This window comes from Pollicipes pollicipes, unplaced genomic scaffold (genome assembly GCF_011947565.3).
Source record: "Pollicipes pollicipes isolate AB1234 unplaced genomic scaffold, Ppol_2.1 Scaffold_3087;HRSCAF=3621_pilon_pilon_pilon, whole genome shotgun sequence".
Taxonomy (NCBI): domain Eukaryota; kingdom Metazoa; phylum Arthropoda; class Thecostraca; order Pollicipedomorpha; family Pollicipedidae; genus Pollicipes; species Pollicipes pollicipes.
Genome location: NW_023596225.1, coordinates 41,720,624 through 41,737,440, shown reverse-complemented (window position 1 = coordinate 41,737,440; position 16,817 = coordinate 41,720,624). Strand labels below are relative to the sequence as shown.

At 66.3% G+C, this 16,817-nt stretch overlaps 1 protein-coding gene across 2 annotated transcripts in view; it reads left to right on the top strand.

Moving 5' to 3' along the window:
* Nucleotides 1–14,795, top strand: part of LOC119114803 (IQ motif and SEC7 domain-containing protein 2) — a 42,469-nt gene extending 27,674 nt beyond the window's left edge. For both annotated transcript variants that reach the window (XM_037238834.1, XM_037238833.1), the window contains 3 exons: nt 1,592–2,006; nt 5,656–5,841; nt 14,446–14,795. In XM_037238834.1, coding sequence (XP_037094729.1) covers nt 1,592–2,006; nt 5,656–5,841; nt 14,446–14,667 — 823 coding nt within the window. In that variant the 3' untranslated portion in view covers nt 14,668–14,795. The remainder of the gene's footprint in view (nt 1–1,591; nt 2,007–5,655; nt 5,842–14,445) is intronic.
* Nucleotides 14,796–16,817: the final 2,022 nt, after the last annotated feature.

The following is a 16,817-nucleotide window of genomic DNA, read 5'->3' as shown; positions in this document are numbered from 1 at the left end:
AGTCGTGCTTCTCGTCGTTGGCGTTGGTTGTGACGGTTAGTCATTGGTCTGGGAAGGTGCTTGTAATTTTGATTTGAACGCTGTCGTCTTGTAGCCGACGGGGTCTGTTCGACACATGTTTGGACATGCCGCATGCTCTCGCGTAAAAGCCTTACAGCTTCAACCCGTTCTGCGGCTCATGCATTTGTAACTCTCTTTTCACTATGCCTGCCTTTTTGTTAATTTGTCTTTTGTGGTCTGCACATATTTCTTCTGCTGTCCCATAATTCAGAGCAATTTACCTCGTCGCGTGTCGAGGCGTCACACCGCCGCCGTGTCGTGCTTGACGTAGACCGATGTCTGGCTCCCGTCTCTGCTCACTCCACCACCCGGCCGGAGACCGGTGTCTGTCGCTCTTCTCTGCTCGCTCCACCGCCCGGCCAGAGACCGGTGTCTGTCGCTCTTCTCTGCTCGCTCCACCGCCCGGCCGCACCGGCCAGAAACCGGTGTCTGCCTCTCATCTCCGCGCGCTTCGCCGTCCGGCCAGGGACGTGTGTCTGTCTCCCGTCTCCACGCGCTCCGACGGCGTCTTTCTTCCACCCGAGTGCAGCCCCGTGTGCCGTCCTGCCGCCTAAAGAACGTCTCGCTGCCGCATTGTGCGTCGTCTTTTGCGGCCGCTTTGTACACTTCTGGCGCTCGAGCGGCGCTTTGTGGCGAACACGGCGGCAGTGGCGCCGATGCCACAATGGTGGCGCGCGCGACCTACGGCGCGTCGGATGTCGCCGCGCGCGCCGCAGCTGGCTGCGGCGCCGCGACGGCTTTGTGCGGCTCGTTTGGCGTCGGTTGGAGGCGAAAACGGTGCTGGAACCGCGGCGGCTGTCGTGTTTCGCCGACTCGCCGGGAGACCCTGTGATGCATGGGTCGGCGCCGCGCTGGCAGCCGACTGAATGGGACTGTCGGCCGATAACGTAAGATGATGGCGAACTCATTAGTTTTGTCAATCTGCTGAGGATCTGGCGCGGGCCCACCCAGGCGGTAACGGTGTCGTCGGGTTGGAAGAAATGACGGCGCGAGACAGGCGATATCTCTGCGCCGGGCGCGCCCCGCCGGTGCGCCGCACGTGCGGGAATAGGCTCTGATGCGGCGCGGAGAAAGCCGGGCCCGAGGGAGGAGGGGCCGCCACTTGGTCCAGGATGCGGACGTAGGATGTCCTGGTCCAGGAGTGACCCCCGCTGCCCGACCGCATTAGGTGACTCGGAGACCGCAGACGCGAGGAAGATGAATCGAAGGGAGTGGGACTTCGTGGTCTGTTACAGGTCTTGCCACATGTTCGCCGAGCACACCTCGGCTCCTGTTTTGCCGCGTGGGCCGCGCCAAATCACCCCTGTCTAAGGGATGTGTCACGGGTCATCAGTGCCAGTGGTCCACCGCTGATACCAGCACACGCTAGACGGGAGAGAACTTCTGTTTAAGTGCCGTTTGGTCTTCGGACGGTCCCTGTGACAACGACAGGTCAGCCGCGTTCGATCCCCAGCCTGGGAGGGCGTTTCTGCGCCGCTGCGACCGTCCCGCGTGCGGACCCGCCCGCTGACCCCTTCACCTCTGCCCGCAGGTACGAGCTGAGCCAGGACCTGGCGGAGCGGCAGGTGGCCTGCCTGGAGCGGCGCTACGGCGGCCGGCGCGCGCGCCACGCCGCCACCACCATCCAGCGCGCCTACCGCCGCTACGCGCTCTCCAAGAAGTTCCGCGCCATCACACTCTCGGCCAAAACGGAGCGGCGGCTGTCGCGGCGGTTTGACGTGCCGGCGAGCTGGCCGGCGCCGACGGCCGCGCCGCCGCCGCCGGCGCCCGGGTCCGGCCAGGCGGCCGGGCGCGCGGCCAACGGCCTGAACGGCAGCCTGGAGAACGACTCGGACCTCTCCGACCGCGAGTACCAGAGCTACAACTACCTGAACGACGCCACCTACCTCAGCGAGTACTACGCGCCGCACGCCAACGGCCCGCCGCCCGCCGTCGCGCCTTACCAGGTGCGGACGCCGTGAGAGAACGCGCCTCTTTCTCGGCTGGTCGATTTGTTTTATAATGTTCGTGTGTGCAGCTATTGGCCGCCGCCGGTGACCAGGGGGCAGGAGGCCGCTCGCTGGGTGGGTACGCTGTACGGGAGCACCTCTTCCCCGGGTACGGTGGTGTCACCCTGGGCAGGACTCGGGCCCTCTCGATTTCCACCGATCCGCTATGGGGACTTGGGCCGCGGCTGGGACTCGTTAAAAGCCCAGGACTGGGACCTGACAGAAGAGGTCACCAGGGGGCGCGCGGGCCGCCCAGCGCTCGGGGACCGCGGCGAAAACCCACACGGTGCGGCGTGAAGCGCGTGGTGGCTCTCCAGCCGGGGTGCTGTTTCCCAGCGGCCGGCGGGCACCATCAGTTCACAGCCTGACCTGCGCGCCCTGTAAAACTGCCAAAGCCCGCAGCTGCGGCGTGAAAAATGAGCCAATCGCTCTCGGGTGTCGGTTGGCGGAATTTCCGCCGCCCGGCGCTGGCGGGGTCAGGCGCGGTCGGGTGCGGTCCGGCACGTGATGTCGGGGGCGGCGGACACCCGCGGCACCCCATCTGTTATCCGTGTGCTGCTGTCCGAGTGCGCACGTGCGCGCGGTCTGAGGCGGTCACGTTTCTTGTTTCTTTTTGAGGCCCGTTAAGATGACGTTGGTGAAATTCCGGTCACTTTTCTCAGCCGATTTGTCACGATTTGATTGAGATGAAGATTGGGTGGCACTGGATCCAGGTTCATGTCCTGTTTTGAGTGCTTGACCATTTGTATTTGGCCATTATACAGCAGTAAGCTGTCACAGAATCCAGTCTTGGAACTTTCCTGGTAGCCGTCCGGGTAGTTGGGCGTCGTGCTGCTGTTCCCCGTGCTCCCTGTCCGTTGTCCTGAACACTCCGTGCGTGCCCCCGGTCTGTGTGCCACTGTCCTGCGTTCCGTGGTCACTGGCCGTTGTCCTGAACACTCCGTGCGTGCCCCCCGGTCGGTGTGCCACTGTCCTGTGTTCCGTGCTCCCTGCCCGTTGTCCTGAACACTCCGTGCGTGCCCCCCGGTCGGTGTGCCACTGTCCTGTGTTCCGTGCTCCCTGCCCGTTGTCCTGAACACTCCGTGCGTGCCCCCCGGTCGGTGTGCCACTGTCCCGTATTCCGTGGTCACTGGCCGTGACCCCTGCGCCTTTGTCGCCGCTCCGCTGCGCCGCCGCCACTGGAGCGTACAAACTAAACCGGCGGCGGCCGCTAGTGCCGGGCTCGCGTCCAATTACCGACACTTACGCGGCGAAAATGGTTAATGCATCGTCTTCGCGGCCCACCTAACTGTAGTGACGGCGGCATGCGGTCGCCGTCAGAGGGCGGTGCGGCGCGACGGTCGCGCGGCGGCCGTCCACGAGCCGTCCACGGCTGGCCGGCCGTCCACAGGCGTCCACGGCCCGTCCACAGTCGTCCACGGCCCGACCACGGCCGTCCACGGCCGGCTGCGTGGGGGCGGATGTCGGACGCGTTGTGTTTTTTGGTTTTCGCGAAGAGCGTGTTGAACTTAGCGCGGGTTTTCGGTGTCAGTCAAAGTTTGACTGAAAAGAGTGTGACACTGATGGGTGCCTTGTACTCTTAGATATGCGAGAATTAGTCAAATTGCAGCGGCAAAAGGCCATAAGGCTCCATGTAAAAGACGACAGAAAAATGTGACGCATTAGCTGGAAGCTTTGGGACACAAACGCTATATTCAGTACGATTTCAGACTTGCTTTACTGAGTATGAAGATCCACCAGATAATCTAAAAACAAGCTGTAATCTGACGGTCTTAGTTAGCAGTCTCGCTCATAGATGAGTCTCTAATATTCATTTCCGGTACGTAAGGCTACGGTCGATTAGTCGATAGGCTCGGATGGGCATCTCTTATGCATGCTGATGTCGAACGCAGGTGTTTCGCGATCGGAGAGCTGTCAGAGGTGGACGAGAGGCGACACCACCAAAAACCAACGCGTTATTACGGCCCGAAGGTCACGGAATTTATAATCACTTTGTGGAGGTCAACTACCTGGAACTGGTCTTCTCTGCTGGGACGGTGTTGCCGGGTGGCGCGTCGCTGCCGGCCAACCCGACAGCGTCACTATCGACCGCATCAGGGCTAAGCGAACGGTACATGTCGATTCTGTTTGGATGGGTCCCGTTTCCAATCCCTCTCAGATGTAAAAGCCCAGCGTCAAGGGCTTGCGTTATCGGGGAGGAAGTCCGCCCACTTACAGCTGGAGCTCGTGTAATCCTGGTTGGACTACGAGCGAATGGGAAGGCTGTCGCGTGCATGGCCGCCTTATTAGCGTGGTGTTGGTGTGAGGGGATGTCGAGCCCAGTGGGCGGGACGTCTGCCTATGCGGCCGATCACTGCGGCCGGCGGATGAGGCGGGGTCCCCTCCACCTGTCATCTACCTGTGATCTCATTCCGGTGACTCAGCCCCTGCGTCAAGTCGAGGATTCGCAGCATTTTTGAACTAGAATTGTGCGGTCATTTGATTCAGATTGGGATTCGGATTTGGAGTTGAATAGATTGAAATAGATTCGAATGTTGGCATCGAAATTTCAAACTTGTACAGTGTTGTACAAGAGTACGCCGACTCGGTCCAATGCATAACTGACACACGCGCGTTTCATTTTGTCTTTCTGAAGGATGTTGTGAACCGAGAAAGATAACAGTGAATGTATTTCATTGCGGATTGAAATGACAGGGTCCACCTTTCGGTATTCAGCTTTGACAACGTTCAGCTTTGAGGACTTTAATCCTGATTTTGGTATTTCTGTTTTTGAGTATTTGGTATGGTGTTAAAGTTTAAACCCTCATTTTTATGATTTGATTGGTAGCAATATTCGAATCTATTTAATTTGTTCGAATCCTGCGCATCCAAATCATCAGCTCTAGCCCCACCCTCCGCACCTGGTGTTGAGACTGTGCAGATTCTCTGCAGCATGACTATGTTGAGGCTGTATGTGTGATGTTCCGCCGCAGACTCTAGGCTTATGTTGCGCCGGCCTGTGGTGTTGGCGGAGTGAGTGTGTCAGCCGTCTGCGATGAGCTCCTGTTGAGAGCGTGGTGGCCGTGCGTGTGCTGGTGGTGAATGTAGTGAGAGTATGTGGTAGGGATCTGCAGTCAGCACGGTGGCCATCTGTGGTGAACCCCTGCAGTCAGCAAGGTGGCCATCTGTGGTGAATCCCTGTGGTCAGTGAGGTGGCTATTGAACCTCTGCAGTCAGTGAGGTGGCCATCTGTGGTGAACCCCTGTAGTCAGTGAGGTGGCCATCTGTGGTGAACCCCTGTAATCAGTGAGGTGGCCATCTGTGGTGAACCCCTGTAGTCAGTGAGGTGGCCATCTGTGGTGAACCCCTGTAGTCAGTGAGGTGGCTATCTGTGGTGAACCCCTGTGGTCAGTGAGGTGGCTGTCTGTGGCGAGTCTCTGCAGTGAGCACTGCTGCAGGATATCTCCCACCGCTGCGGCGATTATCGCGGCTACCGACGGTGTGCCGGCCTCGCACCGGTCAGGGAGTGGCGAGGCTGTCCGGGCCGCCTCTCCGGCCTCTGCGGCGTCACCTGACGTGACGTGACGTGACGTGACCTGACCTGACATGACCTGGCGCGCTCCGTCAGGTGGCCGAGCAGCGGCTGGGGCCGAGCCGGCGGGGCCGCGGTCCTCCGCCGGAGCCGCCGCACCGCACCAGCTCGGTGGCGTGCGCGCCGCGGCGGCTACAGGTGGCCAGCTCGAGCAGCGAGAGCAGCCTGGCCTCGGCCGGCCCCGTCAGCACCTCGTCGCCGATGGTGCGCCGTCGCTCTCAGGTGAGGCACCTCGTCGCCGATGGTGCGCCGGCGCTCCCAGGTGAGTGGCCGGCGCGGCCGCTGCACCCCACCCGACCCTGCCGGGGTCACGCGGCGGTCGCCGTCGGGCCGGTTCGGAGAGCGTTCGCGACACTGTTACGCTCGTCGGCGATTGGTCGTCGCCGCAGACGCCGGACGTCCTGATTGGATGATCTCGTGGAGCTGGGCTCTGTCGTGGTAAAGATTGGCGCGGTCCCGAAGGCGCTTCGAAGCCAAATCAATCTTCTTTCTTTTGTTAGAGTTGCGTGTCAGTATATGCCTCGCGGAGAGGGTCGCGTCCTCCCTCGCTCTGGACAGTGGGGGGGGGGGGGGGGGGATTTTATCTGTGTTTTATCGCGAGTTTTCAGACTCGCGGTCGTGTGCCACCCGTGAGTGGAAAGAGTCGCGTTGTCTCGTTTCCAGCTGATGGCGAACACAACCCTCGCACATGCAACATTGCATGACGCAAATCACTGATGGTTTATGTGCTTTGCCAGTTTTTACGGATGTAATCACCACGGCAACACGTGGCGCCACTCTAATTTAATCTCAGGTTTCTCGCCGGAAACGTAACCGCCTAAATCCAGTTGCAACGTCACGCTCAGTGTTAAAAGCTCTCATCTCATGCTCATGTCATTCAAGAAGGTCCAAGTCCATATAAGTACACACACTACAATCGTTAGGTTTTTACACAGTGCGCTCATTGCTGTAACTTTTGAGTAGCCCGTTACCGTTCCCTTCAGCGTATGTTTGGGGCCCATGCCATTCATTTGAATGCTAAGGCCTCGCGCTGGTGTAAATGTGAATGCTTTACACCTTGAATTGTCTGGCATGTGCCGGGCATAAATGATACCAGACAGCTTTAACGTCTCCTCAAAACGGAGGAGGGGGGGGGGGGGGGGGAGGAGGAGAGACATCCTCGGGTCGGCCTGGCCTCTTCGCTTTGGTTGTCTCTTTATAACCGCGCGCGATATATGGGCAGTTCGGAGCATGAAGCCTCCTTGTGATGAGCACGCAGTCAGCCCAGCTCTCTCTCCCACCGAGCGAGTCCGACTTTTGCGTCGGTAAATCCTTCCCATTCAGCTAATGGGTCGCGCGGACGCGTTCATTACGTATGCGGCGAAAACGGCCGGCGGCCGGCGGCCGGCGCGGTCAGACCCGGCGGCCCCGTCTCGTGCCTGGAAGCCGTCACTCGCGCCGGACGGTGAGCCGATCTCTCCAATCAGCGCTGAGGCCGCCCGGTCCGCTCCGGTGGGGCACGGCGGCCGGCGGACGGCAGACGGAGTGGGTGCCGAGGGCTGGAGACGGCTACCCCTCCGGGACGAGGAGGACACCGAGGGCTGGAGGCGGTCACCCCTCCAGGACGGGGAGGACGTCGAGGGCCGGAGACGGCCACCCCTCCGGGACGAGGAGGACGCCGGGGGCTGGAGGCACCCACCCCTCCAGAACGGGGTGGACGCCGAGGGCTGGAGGCCGTCCGTCACCCCTCGGGGACCGGGAGAACGCCGAGGGCCGGGGGCGGTCACCCCTCCGGGGCGGGGTGGACACCGAGGGCTGGAGGCGGTCACCCCTCCCGGACGGGGTGGACGCCGGGAGCCGGATGTGGCCGCTCCGAGCGGTCTGGAGTGCCCAAAGCTGGCCCAGGGCGCCAGAGGCGAAAACCCGGACCGGAAAGGCCGTTGGGGGAAACGGCGTCCGGAAAGAATGAAAAGTAACAGGCTATCGGCGGTGGGAAACATCGTGCTTACCTGTGCCGCAGGATTAGAGGGTTACAAAGATGGTGCTATTGCATGTAAAGCCACTGTGCTGGAACGAAAAATTGTATAATTAATAACAAGAAAACAATGGACACTAGCCTATTTTTGGGTGCCGCCGTCCATTCGATTCCAGAAATTCCGAGTGCCCACTGGGTCGCCACCGGGGTGCCCGGGACAGGGGAGAGGGTGATGGGGCGGCCGGGGCGGACTCGGGCCGGCGGCGCCATGAGCCGGCCGGCGGAGCGGCCCGCCGGTCGTGTCGCAATCCTGCACGGCCCTCGCAAACGGGTTGTGAAGAGACGCTCCCGGGGCGGTGACGGCGGTCGGCCGGGCCGGCTCAGAAGTGCTGCCGTCACCAAGGCCGCGTCCGCCCCGGCCGGACGGGCGGCGACGCTGCCGCGATCGCGCAGCGGCGTGCGCCACGTTGGGGACGCTGGGCGCCGGTCGGCGTCGGCGTCAGCGTCGGCTTGTCGGAGGACGGGAGCCGCGTGAACGAACGCTAGCATCCCGAGACGTGTCGAGCCTCGGGGAGGCGGGGGTGCCACTGTGCGTCCGCTCCTGGACCGTTGCGCAAGGCAGGCGGCATGGGCCGCGGGGCGGGAATGAGGGAGGCGCGGCTCCGGCCTGTGCCGAATCCCACAATGACGGGAAGCTACTGTGCCGTCTCGGGAGAGGCCGCACAATGAAGGGGAAAGTGGCGTCGCGGGGTGGAAGCGAACGGCGCCGGATTGTGCGTGGGAAGACCTCGTCGACGCGCTGACCGGGCTAACCGGGCTAGCCACGGAACTGGCTAACCAGTTCGGTAACCGATCTGAATCAGTGACAGGCCTGATGGTCGTATCCCGGACCGGCGACTTTCTTCGAATGCAAATTGTCCAGTCGCGCCACCGTGACGTCACTGACGCGCACTTGAGGCCAATCGAAGACGTCAGAGATGATTCCGCGCAGGAGACCGGCGCACCAGCCTGTTCCGCGCGCGGACGCGCAGTTTGTTACTGGCTGATCCGCCGGTGGGCTGTGTGCTGGACAATCTGTCCTCCGTCGCGCGAGGTGCTTCTCGGCGGTGGGGGAAGTGGGGGGGGGGGGGGGGGGGGGGGGGGGGGTACCGCCGCCGTCCGCAGTCCTCCGCCGGTCGTCGGCCGCCGCCGGTCACGAGCGGCGCGGCGCTGCGGTCGCGGAGTGTCCGGTGCTCGGCCGCCGGCAAAAACGGCCGGCGCCGCCGACAGCGGGCTGCAATCGCGCCGTTGCCGCACTCCAATCAGCCGCGCCGCCCGCCGCGGCCGTTTCCGGTGACCCGGTCCGACCCTGCGGCGACCCCGGCCGGCCGGCCGCACGCGCGCGCGGTGGGCGGCGCCGCCGGCGGCCGCGAGGGTCGTCCGTCCGTCGCCGGCAGCGATTGGCCAGCGGCGGCGGCGCGGGCAGCGCCGGGTCATCACGCGTCGGCCGGGCGGCCGCGTCGCGTGCGCCGGCCAGCACCGCCGTCGCCGCGCGGGACGGCACAGGCCGCCGCCGGAGAGGGATGCTGCACGGATGGTGGCGCAACGCGCCGCTCTGGCGTCGGTGGTCACGCGCGGCGGCGCGGCGGCGGCGAGCGGGCGACGGCAGGCGCCGGCAGTCACCTCACCGGAGCCTCGCCCTCGCCCGGAGACGGGCCGGCGAGCAGCGTCGGCAACGATTCGGGAGCACGGCGCCGGCGCCCATTGATGTGGTCCGGCGCTCAGTCGCGCCCCGTCCGTCTCATGGCAGCGCCTCACCGGCGCGCTTAGCCGGATGGTGCCTATTGTCGTCGCATGGGTTGTCTCAGGCTTGGCGGCTTATGAAACATGTTTTCGTGTTGGCACTGCTTTCAGGCCACTGCAGCTTCCCGCTTACCACGTATTCGTTTGCGGTGTGGCTTTCCTGCTGAGAACGCCGCTCGCTTGCAGCAAATGCGCGGACGCTGCAGAAATCCCGAGATCTCATCCCTGCGTGCTGACGGGTCTGTGTACGCCGCACCGTCCGAGTCGAGGTGGGCGGGCGTGTTGTGGAGAGGCGCCGGGGCGCGGTCCGAGCGCGCGTCTCCAGGCCGGCGCGGCCACGCCCGCCCTCACCCGGATGTCCCGCCTCGAGCGGCCGGAGCGCCCGGCCCGGCCCGGCTCGCCTGCGCCGCCGCCGCCCTGCGCTGCCCGGCGCAAGGCCGCGCCGCCGCTGGACACTGGGCCGGGGGGAGGCCGCAGGTCCGGTACTGCGGTGGTGGGCCTGACTCATCGCACACGGCGGGCGTCCGCTCGGCGCGACGTGCGCCGAACAGATCGGAGCTGCTGCTCGCCCGGCGGCGGCGGCCGAGAGGGGCTGCGGGCGTGATCCGGCCGCGCGCGGGGGCCCCGCCAGCCCGGGGCACGGCGCGAGCGCCGGCTGAAGGTCCTGGCCTGGCGACCCCGACACATCCGTCACGTTGGAGGCCGGCGCCGGCGGGCGGCGTGCCTGCCGTGACCCCGGCCGGCCGCCGCCGTCCGTCCCCGACCGGCCGCCTCGGGCCGCAGCGGCGCAGCACGACGTCAGCTGATCGCCGCTGTCGACCACGGTCGGCCGTGGTCGGCCCGCCACCGCAGGCGCGCTCCAGCCGGCCGCGCGGCCCGCGGCGCCGCGGCCAGGACCGGTGCTGGCCGCGCTCCCACGCTTGTTGCGGCGCGAGCCGAAAAGAAAGCGAGAAATTGATGCCTTCTATGTGAATCGCACTGTACGGTGTTGCATTTTGAGCCACTCTTCATGACGGCGCCGCTACAAGTAGTTTAATTACAGTGATTCACGACGGCGTTGAAAACTAGTGAAAAGCGCTTTGTCACGTCGCTGTTTGGTATTCGGTTGTCTGGTATTTTGTGGTACCCCTGGCCGCCCACGGCGACCATTAGCTGAAAACCGTCGCAAAAATTGGCGGAACTCGCGCACAAAGACAATTATCTCCACGCCTGACCCAAGAGATAATGTTTAAACTTCATGAAAGGTGGGGTGTGGTCCCATCGCCCCTCCTCATATTCCCACGCCTGATGTCAGAAGCTACTAGCGGGCGACGGGACCCTACCATCGGCTATCTGGCGGACGTTGGTGGGCCGTCGTTAAGTTCGGCGCTTCGATGGAGGTGCCAGCGGCGGGCGGCCAACCTTTTACGGCTCTCCCTTCCAAACGCGCTGAATCAGACACTCGGCCGGGCGGCGCGGCAGCATCCTTGGGAGCGCGAGGCGGAGGCGTGGACGCGCCAAAACGGCTCGGCACGTCTGCGGTCGCAAACAAGGACGAACGAATCAAAAACGGATCAACCGGGCCGGATCTGGTGATCTGTTTTGGGGTGGCGCGAAGGAGCCGCGATCCGAGGGCCCGGGCGCCTGTGGCGCGAGGCCGGCCTTGACACCGGCAGCGGCCCAACGGCGAGCCGCCGCGCCCGCAACGCCACGCCGACGCTGCCGGACCGGACCCGGTGGTGCGGCCGGACCTCCGCAGCGCGCCCGTCCACACCTGCGATGCGCTGGCGACGGTCGCTGACGGCGCGTCTGACGCAGAGCCGGCCGCCGTGGCCGCCAGAGGATGGGCTGTATCCCGCCGGCCGCCGCGGTCGTATTCCAGTCCCGGTGAGGGGTGACGGGCCGCCGCTGGGACGGCGCTCATTTGGGAGGCGCCGAATGCTCCAGCCGGCGGCCGCCCGTCGGTGTCCGCGCGCGGCCAGCGCCGTATAACAGCACGCCGCTCGGCGCCTGGAGACGTCCCGGGCACATGGCGGCGGCAGGTTATCGCTCAGGCGGCGGCGCGGAGAAATCCGTGATTTATCGCGCGATCCTCTGTTATGAGCAGTCGGAACCGACTGTGAGTAGTGCCGTGTGAGTGTGAGCGGTTTCGCCGCCGGCCGAGGCGCCGCGGACCAAGTGCACGGTGGTGGCGTGCGTGCGCCGCCTTCCCAGGGCGTCCCCATCACTCCCACGGGTACAGGCGCCGCCGCCGCGCCGAGCGCCGCCGCCTAACTGGTCCGCCACTGGCCGCGCTAATTACCGGCGCCTTGTTGCAGCGCTCGTCGAGTCGCTCCAGCGGTGCGCGGAGAGCGCTGTCGCGGGCGCGGAGCGACACGGCCACCGGCGGCGCCGAGCGAGTCTGCCACCCGACGGAGCCGGCCCGCCCGGCCGCCGCCGGCCGCCCGGCCACAGCCAGCTGCAAGGTAAACGAGTCCGAACGCGCTGGGTGGGTGTGTCCGGGTGGTCGAGTCTCGCTGCCTTTGAAGCTGTCCGTCTTACGCCCCCTCTCCTCTGTCCTTGACCTTGTCCGTATCGGTTTCCCCCGCTCCTGTCCATTGTCCCTGCCAGCCCCTGTGCTTGTCCCTGTCCGTTTTCATGTTCCTATTCATATTTCCTTGTCCCGCTGCTTCTTCGCACCTCCCGTCCGCGCTCTCTCCATCCCCGCATCCCATTGTCTCTCCACATGGTATTTATATGTTCGTTATATAATGTGGCATTAGCCTGACATACCAGGAACCCATTCACGTGCTCAAGTATCCTTTCGGCTTGTGGGCAGCCGGTTTTTCCTGGCGTTTGCGTAATGTCGCCCATCTCGGCGACCTCCGGTCCCGCCGTGCCACCGTTGGCTGTCTGTCACTCTGTCCCGGAGGCTCTGCTAATCGCCGGATTCTGGCCCATCATGGCTGAGTGTGGACGGCGTCGGCGGTGACCCCTGATCCGGCCCGCGCGCCGCCCGGCCAGGGCCACGGCCCACCCACAGCCGGCCCGCGCAGCCCGGCGTCGCCGGCCACCGCGGGCTTCACGCGGCGGCCGGGACTGCGGCGCCGACGGTCTGGGGACGAGGGGTCCGTGGGGGCTGGAGGCGCAGCGGCGGCGGCGGGCCTGGCAGCTGGCTGCCGGTGCCGGCCGGCCGGCCGCCGTTCCGCGGTCGGGGCCGATACGGCGACGGCGTGTTATGCGCGCGGCATACCGAATGAGACGGTTTCTCAATCGTCAAAAATGGCATAGTCCGCTTTGGAGAACGTCCTTTCGAAAGTAGCCGGGCGAGAGTGAGGCGATTGAGCGAGTGGCGCTGCTAATGCCATCGGACGCGGCCGCCGGGGCCGATCGTTTGCCGAAGCTGCGTTTGCTCGTTACCGCCGCTTCTCGGCGCCGGCCGGCTGCCGGCTCGCCGCGTGTCGCCTTTTCCGGATTGGCTCTGCTTTCGGCGCGGCGGCGCACCCGGCCGCCGCGCGGCGATGATGCGACGTTATGCTAATGTCCGCGGTCGTCAACGACCGGTGGCGCGAGCGAGCGCGCGCGTTTCCAGGTGGGCGCGGCGTGCGTCATTGCCGCCCCCTGCGGTGGAGCCTCCAACGGCTGGACGTGTACGGGGCGCGGCCGGGATGCCGTCGCACCGCGCCGTCCCGCCGCCCACGTGTCTGTCGGTCGGCGCGGTTTCGTGGCCTGTGCACTGATAGCGATCCGGTGACCGCCGCCGCCGACTCCTCCGCCGCCGGTGCAGACGGAGGGCGCCTTTCTGCGGCGGTGCGGAACGCCGACGCGGCGCCGGCGGCTGGCTTCCACCCTCGCCCCGTATCGTGACGCGGTGAGATCGGCCGCGCGCCACGTACACGCGCCGCGCCGTGTTTTCCGGCGGGTGAGTGGCGCGCGAGCGAGCGGCACGGCGCGGCGGGGCTAAATCTGACGCGGCCGCCCCGCCGGGCCGCGCCGGGCCGCCGGCACCAGCTGGCCCCGGCCCGGGCGCGTTGCCAGGCCGACTGCAGCGGCCACGTCCCGCGGCCGTCTTGTTGACGGGCCGCGTATCGCCGGCCTATCGCGTCACTGAGCGACGTTTACGGCGCGCGCGGCAGGGGACGGCGGCCGGGTCGCGGTTGCCGGCGGCCGATCGGCCCCCGATGGCGGCCGGTTGCGGCGCGGTCACCAGGCCCGCCGCACCGTTACCGCCGCCGGAGCGCCAGCCCCTGCTGAATTAAGTGCGGGCGGGCGGCCTGGTCCCCGGCGACGGTCCTGCCGAGCTCCTGTGACCGCCACGGCGGCGGTGGGCGCGAGCGCGGCCGTCGGGCGTGACGCGGCGATTTTGCCGTTCCCGGCGCCGCCGCCCGCCGTCGCACGCACTGCCGCCGCTCCATGCGCTCGGTGCGGACAACGCCGGTCTAATTGACGTGTGTTTAGCCCGGCGCCGGCCGGGCGGGCGGAGGCGCCGGCCAAGCCACCGGGCCAATGAGGGCGGCGGCTGCGGCGCACGCACGCCGGCCGGGCGACCGAGCCGGGCCCGCTGTCGTCTTCCGTGCGCCCGGAGGCTGCGGGCGGAGAGGCGCCGGCCGGCCGGGCGGGGCTGGGACGGCGGCTCACGCATCGCGGCGGCGGCGGCGGCGACGACCGAACAGGCCGCGTGGGATGGGGACCGGTCAGCCCGCGGCAGTTTTAAGAGGATTGCAACCGGCGTAGACCACGGAAGGAATGCACGTGTCTCACATACTCGTGGCCATGGGCGTCATGCGTAGACCCGTCTTTTTACCTGGTGGGGTTGCCTTTGAACGGCGTGTGGTAAGGGATTATCGGAGAGAATAATGTCTGGCATGTAACCATGGACTTTGGACTAAGTCACGTGCAAGGAATTTTCAAATTCCAGGTAGCCAACCAACCATCCAACCTTTCGACTGATGCCTATTCGCACTTATATGACGTCAACCACGTCATCGTGTTAATCTCGCACGTCATGTGGCATTAGGCTCATTCCCTGTAAATCAGTTCCTCGGCCTGGGTCCGCCTTGTTGGCGTGCTCTGCCCTGCCCTGCCCTGCCCTGCCCTGCCCTGCCTGACCAGACCTGACCGGCCATCCACAGGTGCCGGAGATCGTGCGCAAGCGCCAGTACCGTGTCGGCCTGAACCTGTTCAACACGAAGCCGGAGCGCGGCATCGACTACCTGATCGGGCGCGGCTTCCTGGACGAGGCGCCGCACAGCGTGGCCCGCTTTCTCATCACCCGCAAGGGGTTGAGCAAGCAGATGATCGGCGAGTACCTGGGCGACCTGCAGTCGCCGTTCAGCGCCGCCGTCCTCGAGTGAGTACCGCCGGCGGCAGCGTCCGGGCGGGGCGGACTCCGATACGCGAGGAGGCCAGAGGGCGCCCGGAGAGCGACACCCGGGGTCACCGGCAGGCGAAGCGAAAACTCGGAAAAAGGCAAAAGTAAAGCGCCTGGAGGGTGTGAAGCGACAGACCAGGGTGGAGAAGGGTCTGTTTTGCCCGTCTGTGCGGTATCTTGTAGTTCAGTTGAAATCGCTGTTCACCTCAGCAGGTCGGACGTGCCGCCCGTGACGCGTCCCTAGCACGCCACACGAATGGAGTGCTGTGTGGGCTGATGGCCCGTGCCAGCGCCCTCCTCCCGTGGACGAGATCGCTCCCAGCGCGGGAGATGGCTCGGGTGACCTGGTCGTTGACACGTAACGGCCGGATGCTGACGGCTGGCCGCTGGACGGGGGGTGTGATCACCCTGGGTGACGCCCCCCGCGGTCGGCCGGCTGACCCAGTGACACTGGGAGCGGGGCGGGGATGCGGGCGGCCGCGATCGGGCCGCAGTGTCCCCGCCGACTGATCTGATGATCGCCCCCGCGATCTCGCATCTGCGCGGTTCGTTCCGGGTCATCACGCCGGTCCGGGCGGGCGCGGCGCCACAAGCGGACTCATTCGCGTCCGCTCGGCGTGTACGGCGGCCGGAGGAGAACGCCCCGGCGCTGGCGCCGCCGCCGGCGCCGGGACGCGGCGGCAGTCCGGCCGCCAGCGCGGGTCACCGTCCGCTCGGCGGCCGCGACAAGGTCGCCGGCTGGGACGGCGCGGGGGCCGGCCGGCGCCGATGGCCCGATGGTGGGCCGCGCCGCCCCGACGGCCGGGGAGAGCACCGCTGACGCGCGGAGGCCATCCGCTCGCCGCCGAGTCCGGCTGGCCTGGCGGCCGGGCTTGCCATGAGCGCAGTCATGCTTCGGGGACTGAGCGAGGGGGCGGCAGAGCGGGCTCTGCAGGGACTGTGCAAGTCATGGTTTGGCAGGTGACGTGATGTAAAAAATGAGAGCAAGGGACAGAAGTCCTTTCTGACAAAGTTTAGATGGGGAGAGCGGGGGGGGGGGGGGGGTGGATCTCCCCTCCTCCTACTCCTTTACCCGGTTATATCCGTGTACGCTGTCCAGGGGAAATCATCCTTTCCACCGGCTAGAATAGCTATCGGTGGCCAGGTGAGGCGAACCCCCTGCCTCCAAACGAGGTTATCGGTTCTCTGCCCAACTGTGTGTTCCAAGCGTGTCGATTTTGGCCGGTCGTCCAGCGCCGTGCTCTCTCGCCACTTGACCGTCCCGCGCTGCACGCCGGTCCTTGCGGTGCAGCATTCCACCGGCGCCGGCGGCGGGGTCCGCAGTCGGCGTGCACCTCCCCGCCCGCGGGGGCCGCCGGAGACCCTGAGAGCCCCACCCGTGCCCCGACCGTCCGGTGATTAGCTGCCGGAGGTGTGGAAGGAGCGGAGGGCTGGACCGGTTGTGCAATCGGCGGCCAGCTGCGTGGCGATCGGTTTTGCGGGGCGCTGTGTGTGAGCGGAGGGGCCGGTGCGCGGTGTGCGTTGCGGGCGATATCCCCGCGTTCGTGCCGTGTCGGGGTAATACGCGCGTCGGGTCGTTTGGTCGTGCGCGGCTCGCGTGATGGATCTGCATGCGGGCCTCTCCACTGCGGAGTAATCGGGCCTGTTATCGTGTGACGCGGAGCGCCGTGCAAACCCGGAGCCGACCCTCGGCGCCGCCGCGTGTTCGGGCCGACCTCTGCGCGGCGAGGGCGGCCGCCCGAGGGCGCCGCAGGACTGCACCCGTCCGTCGAGCGCGGGACTGTCCCGACGCTCCCCAGAAGCGGCAGCGGTGGCGCCCGAGCCGGCCACTGTCCGCGGCTCCGAGCCGGGATCGGCGCCGGTGCTGGAGCGGCGGGCCGGCGCCGCTGACGCGGCGGGGACGGCGGCCGGGCCCAGCCCCGGCTCAGGGCCCGCCGGCCCAGCCCCGGCTCAGGGCCCGCGCCCAGCCCCGGCTCAGGGGCCCGCCGCCCAGGTCACGGCTCGGGGCCGGCCGGGCCCAGCCCCGGCTCGGGGCCCGCCGGCCCAGGTCACGGTTCGGGCCGGCCGGCCCACCCCTCGGGCCGGCCGGCCCAGCCCCGGCCGGGGCCGGCCGGGCCCAGCCCCTCTCGGGGC